Source organism: Equus przewalskii, chromosome 26, assembly GCF_037783145.1.
Source record: "Equus przewalskii isolate Varuska chromosome 26, EquPr2, whole genome shotgun sequence".
Lineage (NCBI taxonomy): Eukaryota > Metazoa > Chordata > Mammalia > Perissodactyla > Equidae > Equus > Equus przewalskii.
The window spans coordinates 6,414,390-6,431,037 of NC_091856.1; the positions used below are offsets into that span (position 1 = coordinate 6,414,390).

Consider the following 16,648-nt stretch of genomic DNA (forward strand, 5'->3'; position numbering starts at 1 on the left):
CAGTCCCTAATGCAAAGATGAGCATGTGTGAATTCTGCTGTCAGAAAGTATATAATCTCTGAGGAGGTCATATATGATAATGATGTAATGAACTCGACGTGTGGTGGTTAGCACTCAGGTGCTTAAAAGGGATAGATTCAGTGCAGGGGAAGTCCAGATTACTGCTAGCATTTTTGGGGTAAAGAAAAATGGAGGTGCTGGTCATGAATGGCTTCCCAAGGAGGTGGCATCTAGACATGAGAAGATACAAAGGAAGGACATTCCAGATCAAGGAAACAGCATAGCAAGGGCATGGCAGTGGAACACGTCAGTGCTTTCTAGGGAAAAGCAGGTCCCGTGGAGTTGCACTATACATGTGTTAAATCACACATATAATCTCAAGAAAAAGAAGAGAAAAATTAAAAGAGTGTGCAGGCTGTTACACTCAATGACTGTTCTGGAGTGAGCATGAGAGAGAAGACAGGAATCCACTGTGGGTCATGGCCTCTCTGCTTCTGGTGGTGGATCCTTAGATCATGTCCCGGACTTTGGGGAAATTCGAAGGATTTTCAGGGAAAAAACTTATTCTATGTGATATTTGTCTTATGGCCTGGTGTTATGACCTAATCTCAGAGTAAAATACATTTCCCACATGGTAAAAAGGTAAATAAGATTGGAAAGGTTTTGGATCAGATGGTGGAGGGACTCTCGAGTGCCCAAATGACATTTTGCGGATCACTCACTACCTTAAAAGAATGTTTCGCGTGGCTTTCTTTTGCCTACTCAGGTTTTCTGTAAGGTGAGAAGGTGACTCCTTTCTCTTCCACCTGTGGTCCTTTTCCTGATCTTATGGGAGCATGAATTCTAAGACTGAGGAGGAGGAAGGAAGGAAGGCAGACCCAGGGCAGAAAGCAATGAAACAGTGATGTAGCAGGACCAGGCAGGTGGCTGATCCTGCCACACCATCCACCACCTGTCTTCCTAGAGCTCCCTTCGTCTCTCTAAATGGTTACCTGGTTACCCTGTTTTGTATCATATATAGCGATCAGCTACATTGCAAGGAAATATAAGTATAAAACCTGGCAGGGCAATATACTTCTTTGAAAAGGCATGGGGGTTGGGGGGCGGCGGTTGTTATAAGATTTGGAAGTTGGAGATCTGAGTTCAGGTCTTCACTCTGACTTTTCCTAGCTATGCAATCTTCAGCAAGTTCCTTATGCTCTCTGAATCTCAGTTTTCTCATTTTTCACAGGGATGATGATGTCTACTTGCAGGTTTCTTGTAAAGAGTGAATGAGCTAATGTGTACTTTGCAGAGAAAAAAATATTAGATAAACCTTCATTATTATTATCCCAAATATTATATGTCTTACTTCCTGGAAGAGCTAGCTGTTCTCCTCTCTAAAAACTCATAAAAATGTTCATGCATTCATACAATTGCATATACTCATCATATTAAGTGATTTCTTTGTGTCTTTGTTTCCAACTAGACTGGGTTTCTTAAGCACAGGGAGAGTCTTATTCATCTTTATAATTACTTTAGCATTTAAAAGTGTCTGGCACATGGCAATTATTGGTTGAATGAATGGGTTAATTGTAAATATCAGAAAGTCTCCCAAATTAGGAAAATCTGAATTAACTATTTTTAGCCCACCACTTTGTTATTAGAAAATCGTCCGAATTCCTGTGAACTGCCTTATTTCAATTCAGATTCATTCAGTAAAATTTATTGAGCATCTGCTATATGCCAGGCATACAATCCCTGACCGTCAAAGAGTTTGTGGTCTTGCTAGGGAGACAGACACCTACTCTAATAAATCAAAGACAGACAGACTGAAAAGCACTATGACAGCCTCCGCACAGGCTGCTGACCAACTTGTAGCTCCTGATGGGCGTGGGCTCAGTGTCTCTGGCACTGCCCATCAGTAAAGAATGTCTTATATGACATGAGAAGTAGCAGCGAGATGACATCTCAGAGAAAGAAGTGGAGCTGATGGCAGGCAGTCCTGTTTGTTGGTGTTTGAGTTACACACACGTCTCCCCCGAGGAGCCCTCTTCTCCTTCCCCTTTGGCTGGACCTGCATTATTTTTGTCACTGGGTTGGCCTACGCTCTAAGACCTGCTCAAAAGGAAAAGGAATTGCTTTTCCTCATTGGGGCTCCTGTTGGCTACCATCACCCCCTTTCCTCATCCCCTGCTCTTTGCCGTGAGGAAGAGAATTTCGGGTTTCTTGTATGGGCCTAAGAGGGAGAACTGGGAAATGTAGGAAGGCAAAATTTAGCTCAATATGAAAAAAACTTTCTAATAGAAGTATTTGAAATCGTAATAATCAGTGTGGGAAGGGAGTTCCTGCCTTGGAGAGTGAGTTTTACAAGCAGAGACTCGATGAACAGTAGGTGTAGACTGGCTCAAGCGTCTTATAGGGATTGACTAGAGCAGAGCTTCTCCAGCTTTCATGAGTATGCAGATCGTCGGGCATCTTGTTCAATTTCACATTCTAATGAGGTAGGTCTCAGGCAGGACCTGAGATTCTGCATTTCTAACAAACTTCTAGGTGATGTTGATGCTGTTGGTCCAGGGACCACATTTGAGTATCAAGGGACAAAGGAATCCATTGGTAATTAGGACACCATGAAATTAATAACAGCTACCATTTTTAAATACTTAGTACCAGGCACTGTGCCAAGGGCTCTACTTGTGTTATTTTGTTTAATCTTGTTTAGTAAATAGATTTGGAAGTACTTGGGATGGATTGCAGCAGAGATGGGAAGCAGAGAGACCAGTCAAAAGCTATTAAAACAGTCTAGGTAACAGATATTGAAGACGCGGTCCAGAGGCAGTGAGATTGAGAGGAGATAGAGGCAAGGAGCATCACAGAGATGATAACCAAAGTTCTTGAAATGGATTAAATATGGTGGGCTGGGGGAAGGACTTGTTAGAGATGGTTATGAGAGTGATGGCGAGGATTGTGGAATCATTAACAGACCAACTCAGAGAAGTGGCTGGTTTGAAGGGAAAGTTAATGAGTTGAGTTTGGGACCTAGAGGATACTTGCTAATATTTATTAAGTACCTTCTATATTCTAGGCATTGTTCCAAATACTTCACATGTATTAATTCATTTAATTCTCACAGCAACCCATGAGGCAGATACCATTATTAGCCCTATTTTACAAATGTGGAAAGAGGCCCAAAGTCACCCAGCTAATAAGCAGTAGAGCGAGACTTTACATCCAGGAAATCTGGCTCCAAAGCTTCTGATGTGATGGGTTTTAGAGTTTGTAAAATTCTTTCTGTTGTTAGCTTCTTAATAACTCCCAACTTGTATATCTGTTCTGAGCAACCTACACAGTTAGTATTCATTTAATCATATTTTAGAGGTCCTCAATCCTCCATTTACATATTCATTTAACAGATATTTATTGTGTGTCTCCTATGTAATAGGCTTGGTGCCAGAGATACAATGGTGAGCAACTACAGTCCATGCCCCCAGGGACATGCACTGTGTCTATGGCATGGGTAGCTAAAGTGCGCAAGAATCTGACAGTATCTTTAGATACTCACACCACACAGGTTAGGAGTGTGACTGTTGTCTGTTTTGTTCACTGCTCCACCTCCAGTGGCTATAACGTTGCTTGGCATGGGAACAGGTACTCAATAAATATTTGCTGAAAGAAGTAATTAACCAATTAGCAGATTAGGTACACAGAAAGTAGGAGGGAGTTACAGAAAGGCTGAGTTCCTCTCAGGATGAGGAGGAACATTCTAACATAATGTTCAGGGCAGCCTGGTATCATAGAAATATCTTTGGACTGGGAGTGAAGGAAATTCACCACTTGTTAATTTTGACCGTGGGCAAGTCGCTTAACTCTCTGAGACTTAACCTTCTTATCTATTAAATAAAGTCTTTATCCTGCCTAATTCACAGGGTTATTGTAAGGGTGTGATAAAATAATCTAAGTAAAAGAGTATAACATAAAGTGCTATTAAATATATTTTTATTATCAGAGTGAAATAGTGAACCCCAGTCCAGCTGGTGCCGGGCACTCTCTCTGTAGTATCTTGTAGTAGAGATTCTTGGCTTAGGTGGGAGTTTGAACTAAATGACTCAGGTTTTTTCTAATTCATATATATTATGGTTATGACACATAAATTCATTACTTAACCATTTCTATAAGTTGTATTTTAAAGTTTTGAATACGTCAAGCCGAGTTAAAATACTGAAGTATTGTATAAAAATGATGGAGATCAAAATGCAAGAAATACTGAGAAGTTTGTTTTGTTTCATGGTGGACAAAGATCTTAAACTAAAATCTGTGTATAATTCTCTAGGAAGGAGGAAAATCCACATGTCTGATTTCCCCCAGAATTTATGAACTCTCTGTATATCGGCTCTGCAGCCATGTTGACCAAGCTACAAGAAGAAAGGGGCTCCCTTAAACTAAAATGTCAGTGATTAGGGTTTTAAGGAATTTCAAATTGCTAGGAAGGCCCCTGATACTTAGTGACTCCCTAGTGATTTGAAAATCTAGCTGGCTGCTGGCAGTAGTTTGCATGGAGACTGAATTTTATCTCAGCCCTTTTGAAAAAGTAAAGAAGCCACAAATCCAGCAGCTGTTGAAAACAACAAAGAAGGTGCCTTTGGCTTCTAACAGGAGTGTCTCTGAATTCCTCAAGGAATTCCAGGCCTAGGGTTGATCCAGCTGGCAGGAGGTATCGATCTCCACTTGAATTCACTGAATAAATAATGGTTGCCATAGTTATTGAGCAGTCACAACTGGTTGGGGAGCAGGGAGAACTCGGAGGCACCTTCTGTGAGTTTGGCCATGAGAAAGTCTGGTTACAAGATTCCGTTATCAACCCCCTCCCGAAATCCAGCCAGCACGTTGCTCAGTTTCTTTATCCTGACAATGAATATGGGATCTTGAATATAATACAAGACATGGAGCACTGAAAGGAAGGGAATGCTTAAATCAGTGGATTGGTATTTTATTCTGAGAAAAGCATCTCTCCCTGGGTTATGAACCTAGTTTGATATGTCTCAGTATTAATAGAATTTACTAGAATTTACAATCCACAAGATGACTGCTGGATCATGTTACAGCCACTGGGCGTCTTCACAAAGGACCAAATCCCAGTTTTTTCTATGTTAACATTGTTTGTTTATTATACAAATAGCATTAACCTGGAAATTGTAAAAGATAGGAAGAGAGTTATCTGACAATCTCATAAATATTTTCACTTTTCCGTTTCCTTTCATCCTTCTCTATGTGCAGAAATAATTTTTGCATAGATGTAATCACAGCTTAGATACTATTTTACATTCTATTCTTTATTTAATGTGATATTATGTATTTTTCCATGTTGCTTCATAGCTTTAGCATTTATCCTCTTTAATGTCGACAGAATCTTCTATTGTATGCATGTACCAGTTTTTACTTAACAGCTCTCCTGTTCTTCCCTCCTTTATCCTTTTTGTAGTAGATAATGCTACCCTACATGTCTTCATGCATACAGTTCATTCTTCTCTTGAATTTTTTCTTCAGATAAATTCCTAAGAGTGGGATTACTTGGTCAGGGGCTATGAACATTTTATATCTCTTGCAATTTACTGCCAAATTTGCAGTCTGCTTTTCTGCTTTTGGGGGGAAAATAAAACTTTAGGCAGCACACCATTGCAGGCAGGATTTCTCTTAAAGTTCACTCTTCGGTTCTTCTTCGGAGACTGAAACAAGCAACTATCCAGACATTTTAGTAAAGATAAACCCTAGAGGACAGGTTTGCACCTGGGCTGATTAGCTGATAGTTTCCTGGGGAAAGCAAAATCGTGCGCTGCAAAGCTTGGGAGTTAGGGGGCTTTTCCCTTTTGTTGGAGCTTTCCAGTTGCCATTCATTTGCCGTGTGTCGGGCGCTGTCTTAGGTGCTGACTGTACCATGCGTGTAGCGCTCTTCGGTTGGCAGAATGCTTCCATGTAGCATCATCTTAACTGAGCCTCACCATAACCCACGGAGGTGGGTTTTATTATAATCGCACTTTTTCTTTTCATTTATTGTGTAATATTTAAGATGCACAGAAAGGAGTGAAGAAGAATGCAATGAAGACTTGTGTTTCTACCACCCCGTAGTCCCCATTTTCCTCGGAGGACATTGAGCCTTAGAGAGATTAGGTTACATGGCTAGTAAGTGACAGAACCACAACTGGAAGCTGGGTCTGTGTGACTGAAAGTCCAGTGCCCTCTTCTTTACAAGATGCTGCGTTGAGATGGGATGCCTGCAAGTTACAATCCACTGAGATGCTGCGGACGGTTTTCGTGGTTGGGACTTTAATATAATTATAACACATCAAAGCTAGAAAGGCCCTTAGAGGTTATTAAATCCAACCTCCTCCTTTTAAGATGGGCCCTAGAAAGGGAGCGACTCCTCCAAGTCATATACAACTAGCCAAGAAAGAATGTAGATCTCCTGTTCCCTGGGCCTCCTTTTATTTAGGGAAAGAGAAGAAAGAAAATGTCTGGATAGTTGCTTTGTTTTTCTGATGACTTTTGCTTTAAGGAAATAACTTTTCCAGCAAAAATATTCCCAACTAAAAAAATTAATGTGGGAAAAATTAGAAACTAATATTGGATTTCCCATTGGATGGATGTCTTCCATCTGTCAAGAATTACTATTTTACATGTAAATATGCTGAGAGATGAAAACTTTGAGATAACTGGGGCCAAGCTCTTCCCTCGGGAAAGAAACTCTGATATCTCCATGCTAAGAGAGAGCAAAGTGATTTATACTAGATGTCAGGCTCCTTTCTCATTACAGGAAGATGCCACATCACTCTGAAGCAAGAGGACAGAATCAGCCTCAGAAGCCTGGGTTCAAATCCCAGCTTTTAACAGCTGTGTGACTTTGGGAAAATCACTTAACCTTATACATAAAATAAGAAATCATAGTATTTAACCAGGGGATCATTTCATGTGTTGTTTTATAAAATATAAGATACTGGTGTTGATGTCTCGGTACATCATAACGTCCCTGCACCGCCTCCTTCTTGGCTTCCTCCCTTCTCTGTGACTGTTCCATCTCCACAGCAGAAGGACATGTGAATTTTGTACAGGGTGCCTGGTGTAGGTCAATAGGTGTTTCAAGGGGGTAAAAAAACAAGGAAAAGAAAAGCTGGATTCTTCACAATGCTGGTTAGCATGAAAACACAGGAGTGCGCTTTGTATTGGGTCTTGCAGGGCAGCCCTTGCATTAGCAAATGGAACTTACAGCCTCTCCCAAGAAGTGAGTCTGTCAAGATGGAAACATTAATTCATTTGCCCGGTTGTGTTTTTGTGTCATTCTCAAAAGGAGTTGCTTCCTGACAGGGCTTTTGTAAGACCTCCGTAGGGTGACATGGGCCAAATAATAACCATCCTGTCGTCATCCATTCAGAGTGGCTATGGGCCAGGAGCTGTGTGCTTATCTGCCTTACTCACCAAAGTTGGTCCTCCCAGAAACCTTGAATTGGGTACAATAATTATTTTCATTTTATAAGGAAATTGGGGCTCAGAAGTGAAGAGACTTACTCAGGGGCACACGGTGAGTAAGTGACAGACTAGGATTCAAACCCTGGTGCTATTTAATACCAAAGGCCATCAACTACTACTAAGAGGGAGGACACTTTGATTGTAAAACGCCATCTCAACCGACAGAACAGGACACAGGCCTCCATTAGGGATTCGAAATTTCTTAAGATGTAACTGCCTCCTAAACTTGCCCTTTTCTATCCCTCCACAGAACGACATGGGTTAAAAGAACCAAAGAGAGTGGAGGAGCTATGCAACAAGATCACAAGCAGCTTAAAAGACCACCAGAGCAAGGGGCAGGCTTTGGAGCCCACGGAGCCCAAGGTCCTGCGCGCCCTGGTAGAACTGCGGAAGATATGCACCCTGGGCCTCCAGCGCATCTTCTACCTGAAGCTGGAAGACTTGGTGTCTCCACCTTCCATCATCGACAAGCTCTTCCTGGACACCCTGCCTTTCTGAGCAGGAGCAGCCTCATCTGCTAGCACCTGCTTGCTAAGCAGCAGAGGGATGGGTCTGGACACCTACCATTTTCTGTCCTTCCTTAAGAGAAAAAGCAGCTCCTGTAGAAAAGAAAGACTTTTTTTTTTTTTTTTCTGGCACTTTTCCTTACAAGCTAAAGCCAGAAAACTTGCAGAGTATTGTGTTGGGGTTGTGTTTTATATTTAGGCTTTGGGGTTGGGGTGGGAGGTGGGTATAGTTCATGAGGGTTTTCTAAGAAATTGCTAACAGAGCACTTTTGGACGATGCTATCCCAGCAGGAAAAAAAAAAAATGGATAATATAACTGTTTGAAAATTCTTTCTGGGGGATACAATTATAGTTGCTTTGTATTTAAAAACAAGAACAGCCAAGGGTTGTTCGCCAGGGTGGGATGGTCTTGAGATGGATCCCTTTAGCATACACTTCCTGTATCAAGGGTACGTATGTGGTGCAAACAAGGCAGAAATTCCCTCTTCTTAATTTCTTTATTCCTTTTTTATTTTAACAAATAGTAAAAGATGGAGGATTACCTATAAATCAGACATAGCAAAATGATAACGGTTGCTCGCGTCCATATACAAGTGCAATTTTTAAAGTGCTGTCTTACTAAGTCTTGTCTATGAACTCTCCTTTATTTTATATGGAAATAAAAAGGAGGCAGTCGTGTTAGCAAATGACACATGCGAATTTTGCCAGCAGAGGCTTTGTCCACCTACCCTGTAGAGCTCTTCCGAGGTATGGTCCATCCAAGATTTTAGGCCTTTCTTGGTAGATCCGGATCTCTGCTTTGACTCCCAGCTGTCCTGAACGGGGCTCAGCTTATAAGATGGATTGCATACCGCTGTTTTAGTTGTGTTCTGTCAATCCAGTGAGAGTTCCCTAAACTTGCTTCAGTTATAGCAACTGCCTAACACATTCGTTCAGAAGCCCCACGAACGTTCAGTGAGTCTCAAGTGTTTGGCCCCCAGAGGAGAACGTGCAAATAAGTAGGAACTGGATCATACAGGGTAAGCACCAGGGATAATAAGTTTTTAAAAATATATATAATTTAATTTTTGTTATTGGTTAAAGAGACAATTTTGGAGAGCAAGCAAGTCTTATTAAAAAAAATAGTATGAATGTGAGTACTAGAAAGGATTAGTGGGCTGCGTTTCAACATTCCGTGTTCGTTCTCCTTTTGTATGTTTATACTGTTAATGCCATATTATTATGAGGTAATTTGTTGCATAGTGTCCTTATTTGTATAAACATTTGTATGCACGTTATATTGTAATAGCTTTGCCTGTATTTATTGCAAGACCACCAGCTCCTGGAAGCTGAGTTACAGAGTACTTAAATGGGCGTGTTCACAGTGACTTGGATACACCAATTAGAAATTAAATAAGCAAATATATCTATAAATATAACAGGTTACATATCTATATTTATAATGTGTCTTTTTCTTAACCATTTGTACAATAAATGTTACTTTCCATGCAGTTAGTTTATGGTTCATTTGCAGTGACTTTTAAGGCAGTACTGTTTAGCACTTTGATATTAAAATTTTGCTTATGTTTTGCTAAATTCGAATAATGTTTGAAGATTTTTAGGTCTAAAAGTCTTTATATTATATACTCTGTATCAAATCAAAATATCTTTGGCCATTTTGCTAAGAAACAAACTTTGAATGTCACACTGATGTCACAGTAGTTTTTGTTAGCTTTGAGTCATTTTTGCTTTAGTGTTTTTAAAGGAAAAATAACAAAACTATGCTGTTTATATTGTCATTAAATTATACAATCAAACAAATGCCAAATGAATTGCCTAATTGCTGCAAAGGATAACCCAGATAACAAATCATATATCTTTTTTTTTTCCAAGAGTCGTTCTGATATTCGATCATGTACTATGTTTGTATGAGCTTTTGTGAAAGATTATTATTTTTATATCAAGATAATAGGATGTGGAATGTTAGGATTTGGGAATGTTCGACCTAGAAGGGGCCTGACTGGTCAACTAGTCTATCCTTCTGAAATTCATAGAGGAGAAAACTGGGGCCCAGCAAACGGTAAAGAGTTACCCAAGATCAAACCGCTAGTAACAGGATCAAAACTAGGACCTCGTTCTCCTTTCCATAGTCTTTTATTCAACTTACTGCATCTATAGGAAAACAGGCTTTTAAAAATAACTATTCGTATTTACATTTTACCTGACAACAACCATGAGTAAAGTGGTACTTTGGCATTAATTTTTTGAGCTTATATGCAAACATAATAAACATTATTAAATATCAGAAAAGCTAACATTTCATACAACGTAGCTTCAGACCAAATTCAAATTGAATTTGAATAAATTAGAAATACTGTGCATACATAACCCTTTTGTGCACCATTAGTATTGGAAAGTTAATACTTGTTTTTTTGTCATGTCTGTAAGGAAAAACAACGAAAAGAAAAAACCAGAGCCCTAGAGAAATGCTGTTACTTGTTATTTTCACACCCATCAGATTTAAGGAAAAGACTTTTTAGCCGTGCTATCGATTGTTTGGAAGGAATGAAAGTTTTTAGTTATAGGTCTAGACGCTAGTGCTGAAAATAAAGATTATAGCCAGTGTTCTTCTGTCTTCCATAGTTACGACAACTATGAGAGCCTCCCAAGTCATCTGTCAATTCAACTCTCTTTTTTGGTCTTAATGTTGACACACGAGTTTATGCAGAGTGGATGACCAGACTAGCTCAGAAGAGGACAGCAAGAATTCAAGCAGGTGATTCTTCCTTTGCGGGAGAGCTCTCTTAGTAGGAACATGCCTTCTGCGGGCGGAAATCAGGAATCCACCAGCTGTCAATGGAGAGTGCCTTGCTTTCATTTCAGACAGCAGAGTTTCCCAAAGTTTCTCTGCTCCTCTAACAGCATTGCTCTTTAGTGTGTGTTAACCTGTGGTTTGAAGGAAATGCTCTTGTACATTAACAATGTAAATTTAAATGATTAAATTAAATTACATTTTATCAATGGCTACTGGTGTGTTGAATAAGCGTGCTTCCTTGAACAGTATTCTCTGAATCATTTATATAATAGTATTTGCTGTGATCTCTTAAACACATCCCCAAATGGATTTTTTAAAAGGCTTACTAATGCTGAAAAATTAATGGGCATTCTGAATTGGAAATATATTAAACCTCACTGATTGGGAAGAAGGACATTCTGAATTCAATAACCATTTATTGACTATGTCCTGCGGGCAGAGCACTATTGGGTGCTTTGAGGAGATACAAACTCGCAGTATATGAAACTGTTTTTCTTTCAACTGTATATAACTTAAATGGAGCTAACAATTTGTTGCCTAAAAGTATTCTTTAGGGATATGAAGGATTTATTTCTGTATCAAGGTGATGGGCTATCAATTGTTTGTGAACCGGAATTTACAAGAATCAAGGGTAGAATTCTCAAAGATGGATCAGTACTCTCTGCCCTTTTTCTGAACAGCCATTACTACTGCATTTCTCAGAAACCCCTCTCTGTGGGCAATGCAAATGCAGCTTTTATTCAACTCTACCCCAAATATCATATATTCTGAATTAGTGCAAATATTTAACATTAGTGCAAATGTTTTTTGTGGGCGTTGATGGCTCAAAACAAGAAACGTAGAGCTCTCATGATTTACTTCATCAGTTCATGCATAAAGTATTTTCTGTGACATTTAAATGCTATGTGGTCTAGGAGCCAAACCCTTCTTCCTGCTTCTCAGCGGTACTTCATTTCCTCAACAATAAAATATGATTAGTAAGAAAGGAACGAGACACATAATGGAGCATCATCTTGCATGTGAATTCAAACATAGGTGCTTATCCAAAAGGGAAAAAAAAAAAGGTTAAGCTCCTTCTCTGGGGACTATAGGGGCAGAAGTCTGGTTTGAATGGGGAGGGAGGCAGGAAGTTCAAGCATATGCCAGCAGGTGAATTTCCATAAGTTAAATGCCCAAAGATAACACAAGAAGCTGATTGTTGACTTTTTTAAAAAATTGTGGTAAAATACACATAAATATAACCATTTTTAAGTGCACAGTTCAGCGATATTAAGTACATTCACATTGTTGTTTAATCAACATCCAGAGCTCTTTTCATCTTGCAAAACTGAAACTCTATGCCCATTAAACAATAATTCCCCATTCTCCCCTCCTGCAGCCCTGGCAACCACCATTCTGTCTGTCTCTGTGAATCTGACTACTTTAGGAACCTCATATAAGTGGCATCATATAGTATTTGTCCTTTTGTGTCTGGCTTATTTCACTTAGCATAATGTCCTCAAGATTCCTCCATGTTGCAGCATGTGTCAGAATTTCCTTCCTTTTTAAGGCTGAATAATATTCTATTGTATGTATAGACCACATTTTGCTTATCCATCCATGTGTCAACGGTCATGTGGGTTGCTATCTCCTTTTGGCTATTGTGAATAATGTGGCCATGAACATGTACAAATATCTTTTCAAGACCCTGCTTTCAATTCTTTTGGCTACATGTTAACTTTGTGCTTAAGTATGATGTAAGTGCTTTTCAAGGATGATCTTGATTATATGTGATTTTTTGCCGTAGGCACTGATTTCAGACCCTCCCCCTTTCATTCTTCCAGGAGGCACCTGAGGTTGCTCCAAGAGCAAGGCTATTTATAAACCTTTGTTCTAGGGCTAGCCTAAAAACAGAATGAACTAAAATCTAAGAGCCTTAAACAGTCTGTCATCTTAACCAAAGACTTTTCTTTGAAAAGGCCCATATTTTTCCCAATGAGTTGAAAATCCCACCAAGTTTCAAAGAGGGTTTTTGTACTTTCTAGGACCCCTCACCATGAACAAAATTCTTCCTCAGAGTTATCTCTGAGTTGCCCCGTGACAGACATGGACAATTCTTTTTGTTTGTGCATTCTTTATGGCTTGTGTTACAAGCACACTGTCACTCCCATTTTTGTTTTCCTTTGTCTCTGCCTGTTTCATGGCTCCATCAGTGAGCCCATGGGTCATCGGCCCCTTTGCTGACTACCTGCTGTGATGCTGGCCATCCCCCATGCTGGGCCTCTAAGGGTACTTGATTTGAGAGGAAGAGAAGAGAGACTTAGCATTTATTAAGCATCTACTGTGTGTGCCAGAGACTCTGGTAAATACCTCACACATGATCTCATTTCATGCTTACTACTTCTAAGAAGGTGGTGTTATCTCCAGCCTGAAAATGAGGAAAGAGGCTGAGAGAGGTTAAATACCTTACCTAAGATACTTTAAGTAGAAAATGAGGTTTGAACACATGTCAGTATGACTCCACGGTCCCTGGCTGCCTTCCTGGAGTTTCCTCCTTAGACCCCTGCTCCTCTCTGGAGTACGAAGACCATTTACCCTCAGCTCCTTGCTCACCAGCAAATGGTAAGGAACGCCACCCGAGCGCCAGAGCTACTAGCCTTTGTATACACTGACTCAACCTCATTTTCCCTTCCTGTCTAACTTATCACCTGTCCTCCTAACTCCTCAGACTCCCTGACTCGATACCCCACCGTTATGGCCTCGGTTACTTTGTCCCTCACCAGCCTTAGACCCAGAGGCCTTTATAATAGCAAAGCCCTGCTCCACTTTTGGAATCCTTTTCTGGTGCTTCCCCCTCTAAACACAAACGTGCTCTGCCCTCAGGGTGGACTTGAATCATTCAACCCCTCACATCTCTTTCCTGCCTCCAGGAAAATTTCCAGATGATTTAAAACTCCCACTCAGGCTCTATAGTCAACAGCTTCAAAATCGTCCTCCTTCAGACTCTATAAACCACCTCTCTGCCTCTGGCCACGTTCACTAAACTGACAAAGACCATCCTCATCACCCCCAAATCTGCTCTCTTTGTGCATGCAGAAAGATGCTGGAGCAGCATAGAAACCAGGCGGTCCTTGACCATCTCAAAACTGTTCTCTTCCCAGCAGCCTGGCCTTCATTTTGCCCATTGCATCTGTGTCCCATAACATACTTTCTACCTTTTATTCCTGAAAATCCTAAGTTCCTCCCCGGACCACCTAATCCTTGCTCATTCTTTTCTGCCAGTTTCTACCCAATCATTGAGAATCATGCAAAGGTGTTTTTAAGTAAGACACACACGCACGTAAGAATAAGCCTAACATACCTGCTTTCATATGTTTCATTGTCCATATATACAAACTTAGGGTATTTTTTCTTATTTTAAAAAATAAAGAGTAGTAGATCCTTATATTTATATTTTTGCTTTTTACATTTCCAAGATTCTATGGGAAATTAAAATAGTATAAAATCGGAAAAATAAAACTGATTAAAAAGAAAAGAGTAAAATATTTCAGATATACAAATAATGAAACTGATTTAAAAGCAAAAAATAATTGTAAAGTGATTTATACATACAAAACAATAATATAACAAACATCTATCAACTTACCGCCCAACTCAAGAACTGTTGGAGCCCCTAGGTTTCCCCAGTCATATCCCTCTCTTCTCCCCACCAGCCTGGCTTTTGGTTTATCATTGCATACGTATATGTCCCAAAATAATTTATTGTTTAGAGTTACATTTTTAAAATTTTATATTAGTGGTATCATAAAGTATATATCCTCCTGCAACTTGTTTTTTTCTTTACTCAAAATTATATTTGAGATTTATCTATGATGTCATGCAGCTCTAATATTAACTTTCACTGCTCTATAGTACTTCTTTTAATATACTATAATTTCTTTATTCCTTTTCCTGTCAATGGATATTTAAGTTGTTTCCCATGTTCTTGTTGTTACAAGCTATAATATTAAGAACATTTTTGTACATGTCTCCCGATAAACATATGCAAAAATTTTTCTAGGCTAATGGTTCTCAAAGTGCGATCCCATCACCTGGGAACTTGCTAGAAATGCAAATTCTCAGGTTCCACCCCAGACCTACTGAGTCAGAAACTCTGGGGGTGGGGCCCAGCAATCTGTGTTTTAACAAGCCCCCTGGGTAATTATAATGCACGCTGAAGTCTGAAAATCACTGCTCTAGGCTTACTGAGAATTAGAATTGCTGGGTTATGAGGTACGCAAATCTTCTTATTTATTAGATATACCAATTTTCTTCAGAAGTGGTTGTGCCGATTTATACTCCCAAAAGCAATGTTTGAGTGCTCTACTGTTCTAATTGTCCAACACTTGGATTGATCAGAATTTTTTATTTTTGCTAATCCAGTGGTAATAAAATGGCATCTTGTGCTTTAGACACGTATGAATGGAGCCACCATAAACATTTACCTACAGGTCTTTGCGCAAACATTTCCTAGAGTAAATACCTAGGAGTGGAATTTCTGGGTAGGTTTAACTTTATAAGAAGCTGCCAAAACTTTTTACATAGAAATGGAATATTTAGCCAGCCACGTGGCTGCTCAGGATAAACACATTTCTCAGACTTCCTTGCAGCCAGGAGTGGTCTTGGCACTATGTTATGGTCAATGGGATTTAAGATGAAATTGTCATCTGGGTACTATGTCTTATATGCCACTCTCTCCTTCCTGATGACGTTTGACAGTGGCCTTCTAGAGACAACATTATTATTGTCTGTCCCCAGAAAGTGGATCTATGGGAGGGAATTTCAACTTGGAGAAGAATCAAGAGTAATATGATAGGTGATATTTTAGGATGGCTTGTACCTAGGGCTGATTTTGAAGTGTGTCTGTAATCCACAGGTTGGCTGGGGCCTCTTCTCCTTAGCATATAGAAGGGATTGTTCTGAACTCCCTATTGTACCCATAGGGAGGTCCGAAGACCTCCTCAAGGTAGCTGAAAATTCTGCCAATTTTTCCATTAGCTCTGGCTTCAAGGTCTCACTTCTGTTTGCTTGCTGCTGTTAATGGACTGTCTCGCTGTACTTTTGGTGTCATTCCTATTTCTGTGTCGCCCTAGAAGTAGAACTCAGACCTTTCCTTAATTTCCAGACCTTTCCTAACTTTCCCAGGTTCTAGAAACCTATTTTAAGCAACAGCTGGTGTATTTTGTCCCTTCTTGCTCATCCTTCTCTCCACCTTCTATTAAGAACATGGATGCTACCTTAGACTACGGAGAGAAGGGTACCTTCTAGGGATTGTAGAAAAGTAAGTTGGAAGGAATTCCAGCCTCTTAGAGTTTTGTGGAGGGCAGATATACTATCAGCTCCAGTTGCTTATATCTAGACATTCCATTTAAAAATTCCATTGTTCAAACCACTGTTATTCTGAGTTTTTCCAGAGCTCAACGCTGAACTGTATCTCAACCAAGACAAACAAGATGCAAGAAACATAGCCCGTCTGCAGCAGAGGTAAAAATAAAAGAGTTGGGAGTATTAAGGATAGTGACTCAGTGTGAATCACTCATGTTATGAGGCTACCAAAAAAGCCAAAGGCATCTTAGGTCACAATTATTTGCTCATTGATCAATTCCTTGATTCACTCAACTTTGAACTAGGCCCATGTTTCTGCTTCCTCATAATCTCATAGACCCGACACTGCCTGCCCCCTCACAGTCTTAATTCTTTCTGTCTTGTGGTTTCTGTCTTATCACCTTCTAATTTCACTTTTACCGCTAACCACCTTATTCAGGGTTTTCCAATTCTTATTCCTGAGAGAGAAAAGCTAATAGGTTTAGCTCAACTTTTCCTGCCAGGCCAA

The 16,648-nt window shown here is 39.8% G+C and overlaps 1 protein-coding gene across 1 annotated transcript in view; it reads left to right on the forward strand.

Moving 5' to 3' along the window:
* NR4A3 (nuclear receptor subfamily 4 group A member 3) overlaps positions 1–11,007 on the forward strand; it is a 39,175-nt gene extending 28,168 nt beyond the window's left edge. Inside the window, exon 8 of the mRNA XM_070595258.1 lies at positions 7,748–11,007. Within this exon, the coding sequence (XP_070451359.1) occupies positions 7,748–7,995 (248 nt within the window). The 3' untranslated portion in view covers positions 7,996–11,007. The remainder of the gene's footprint in view (positions 1–7,747) is intronic.
* Positions 11,008–16,648: the final 5,641 nt, after the last annotated feature.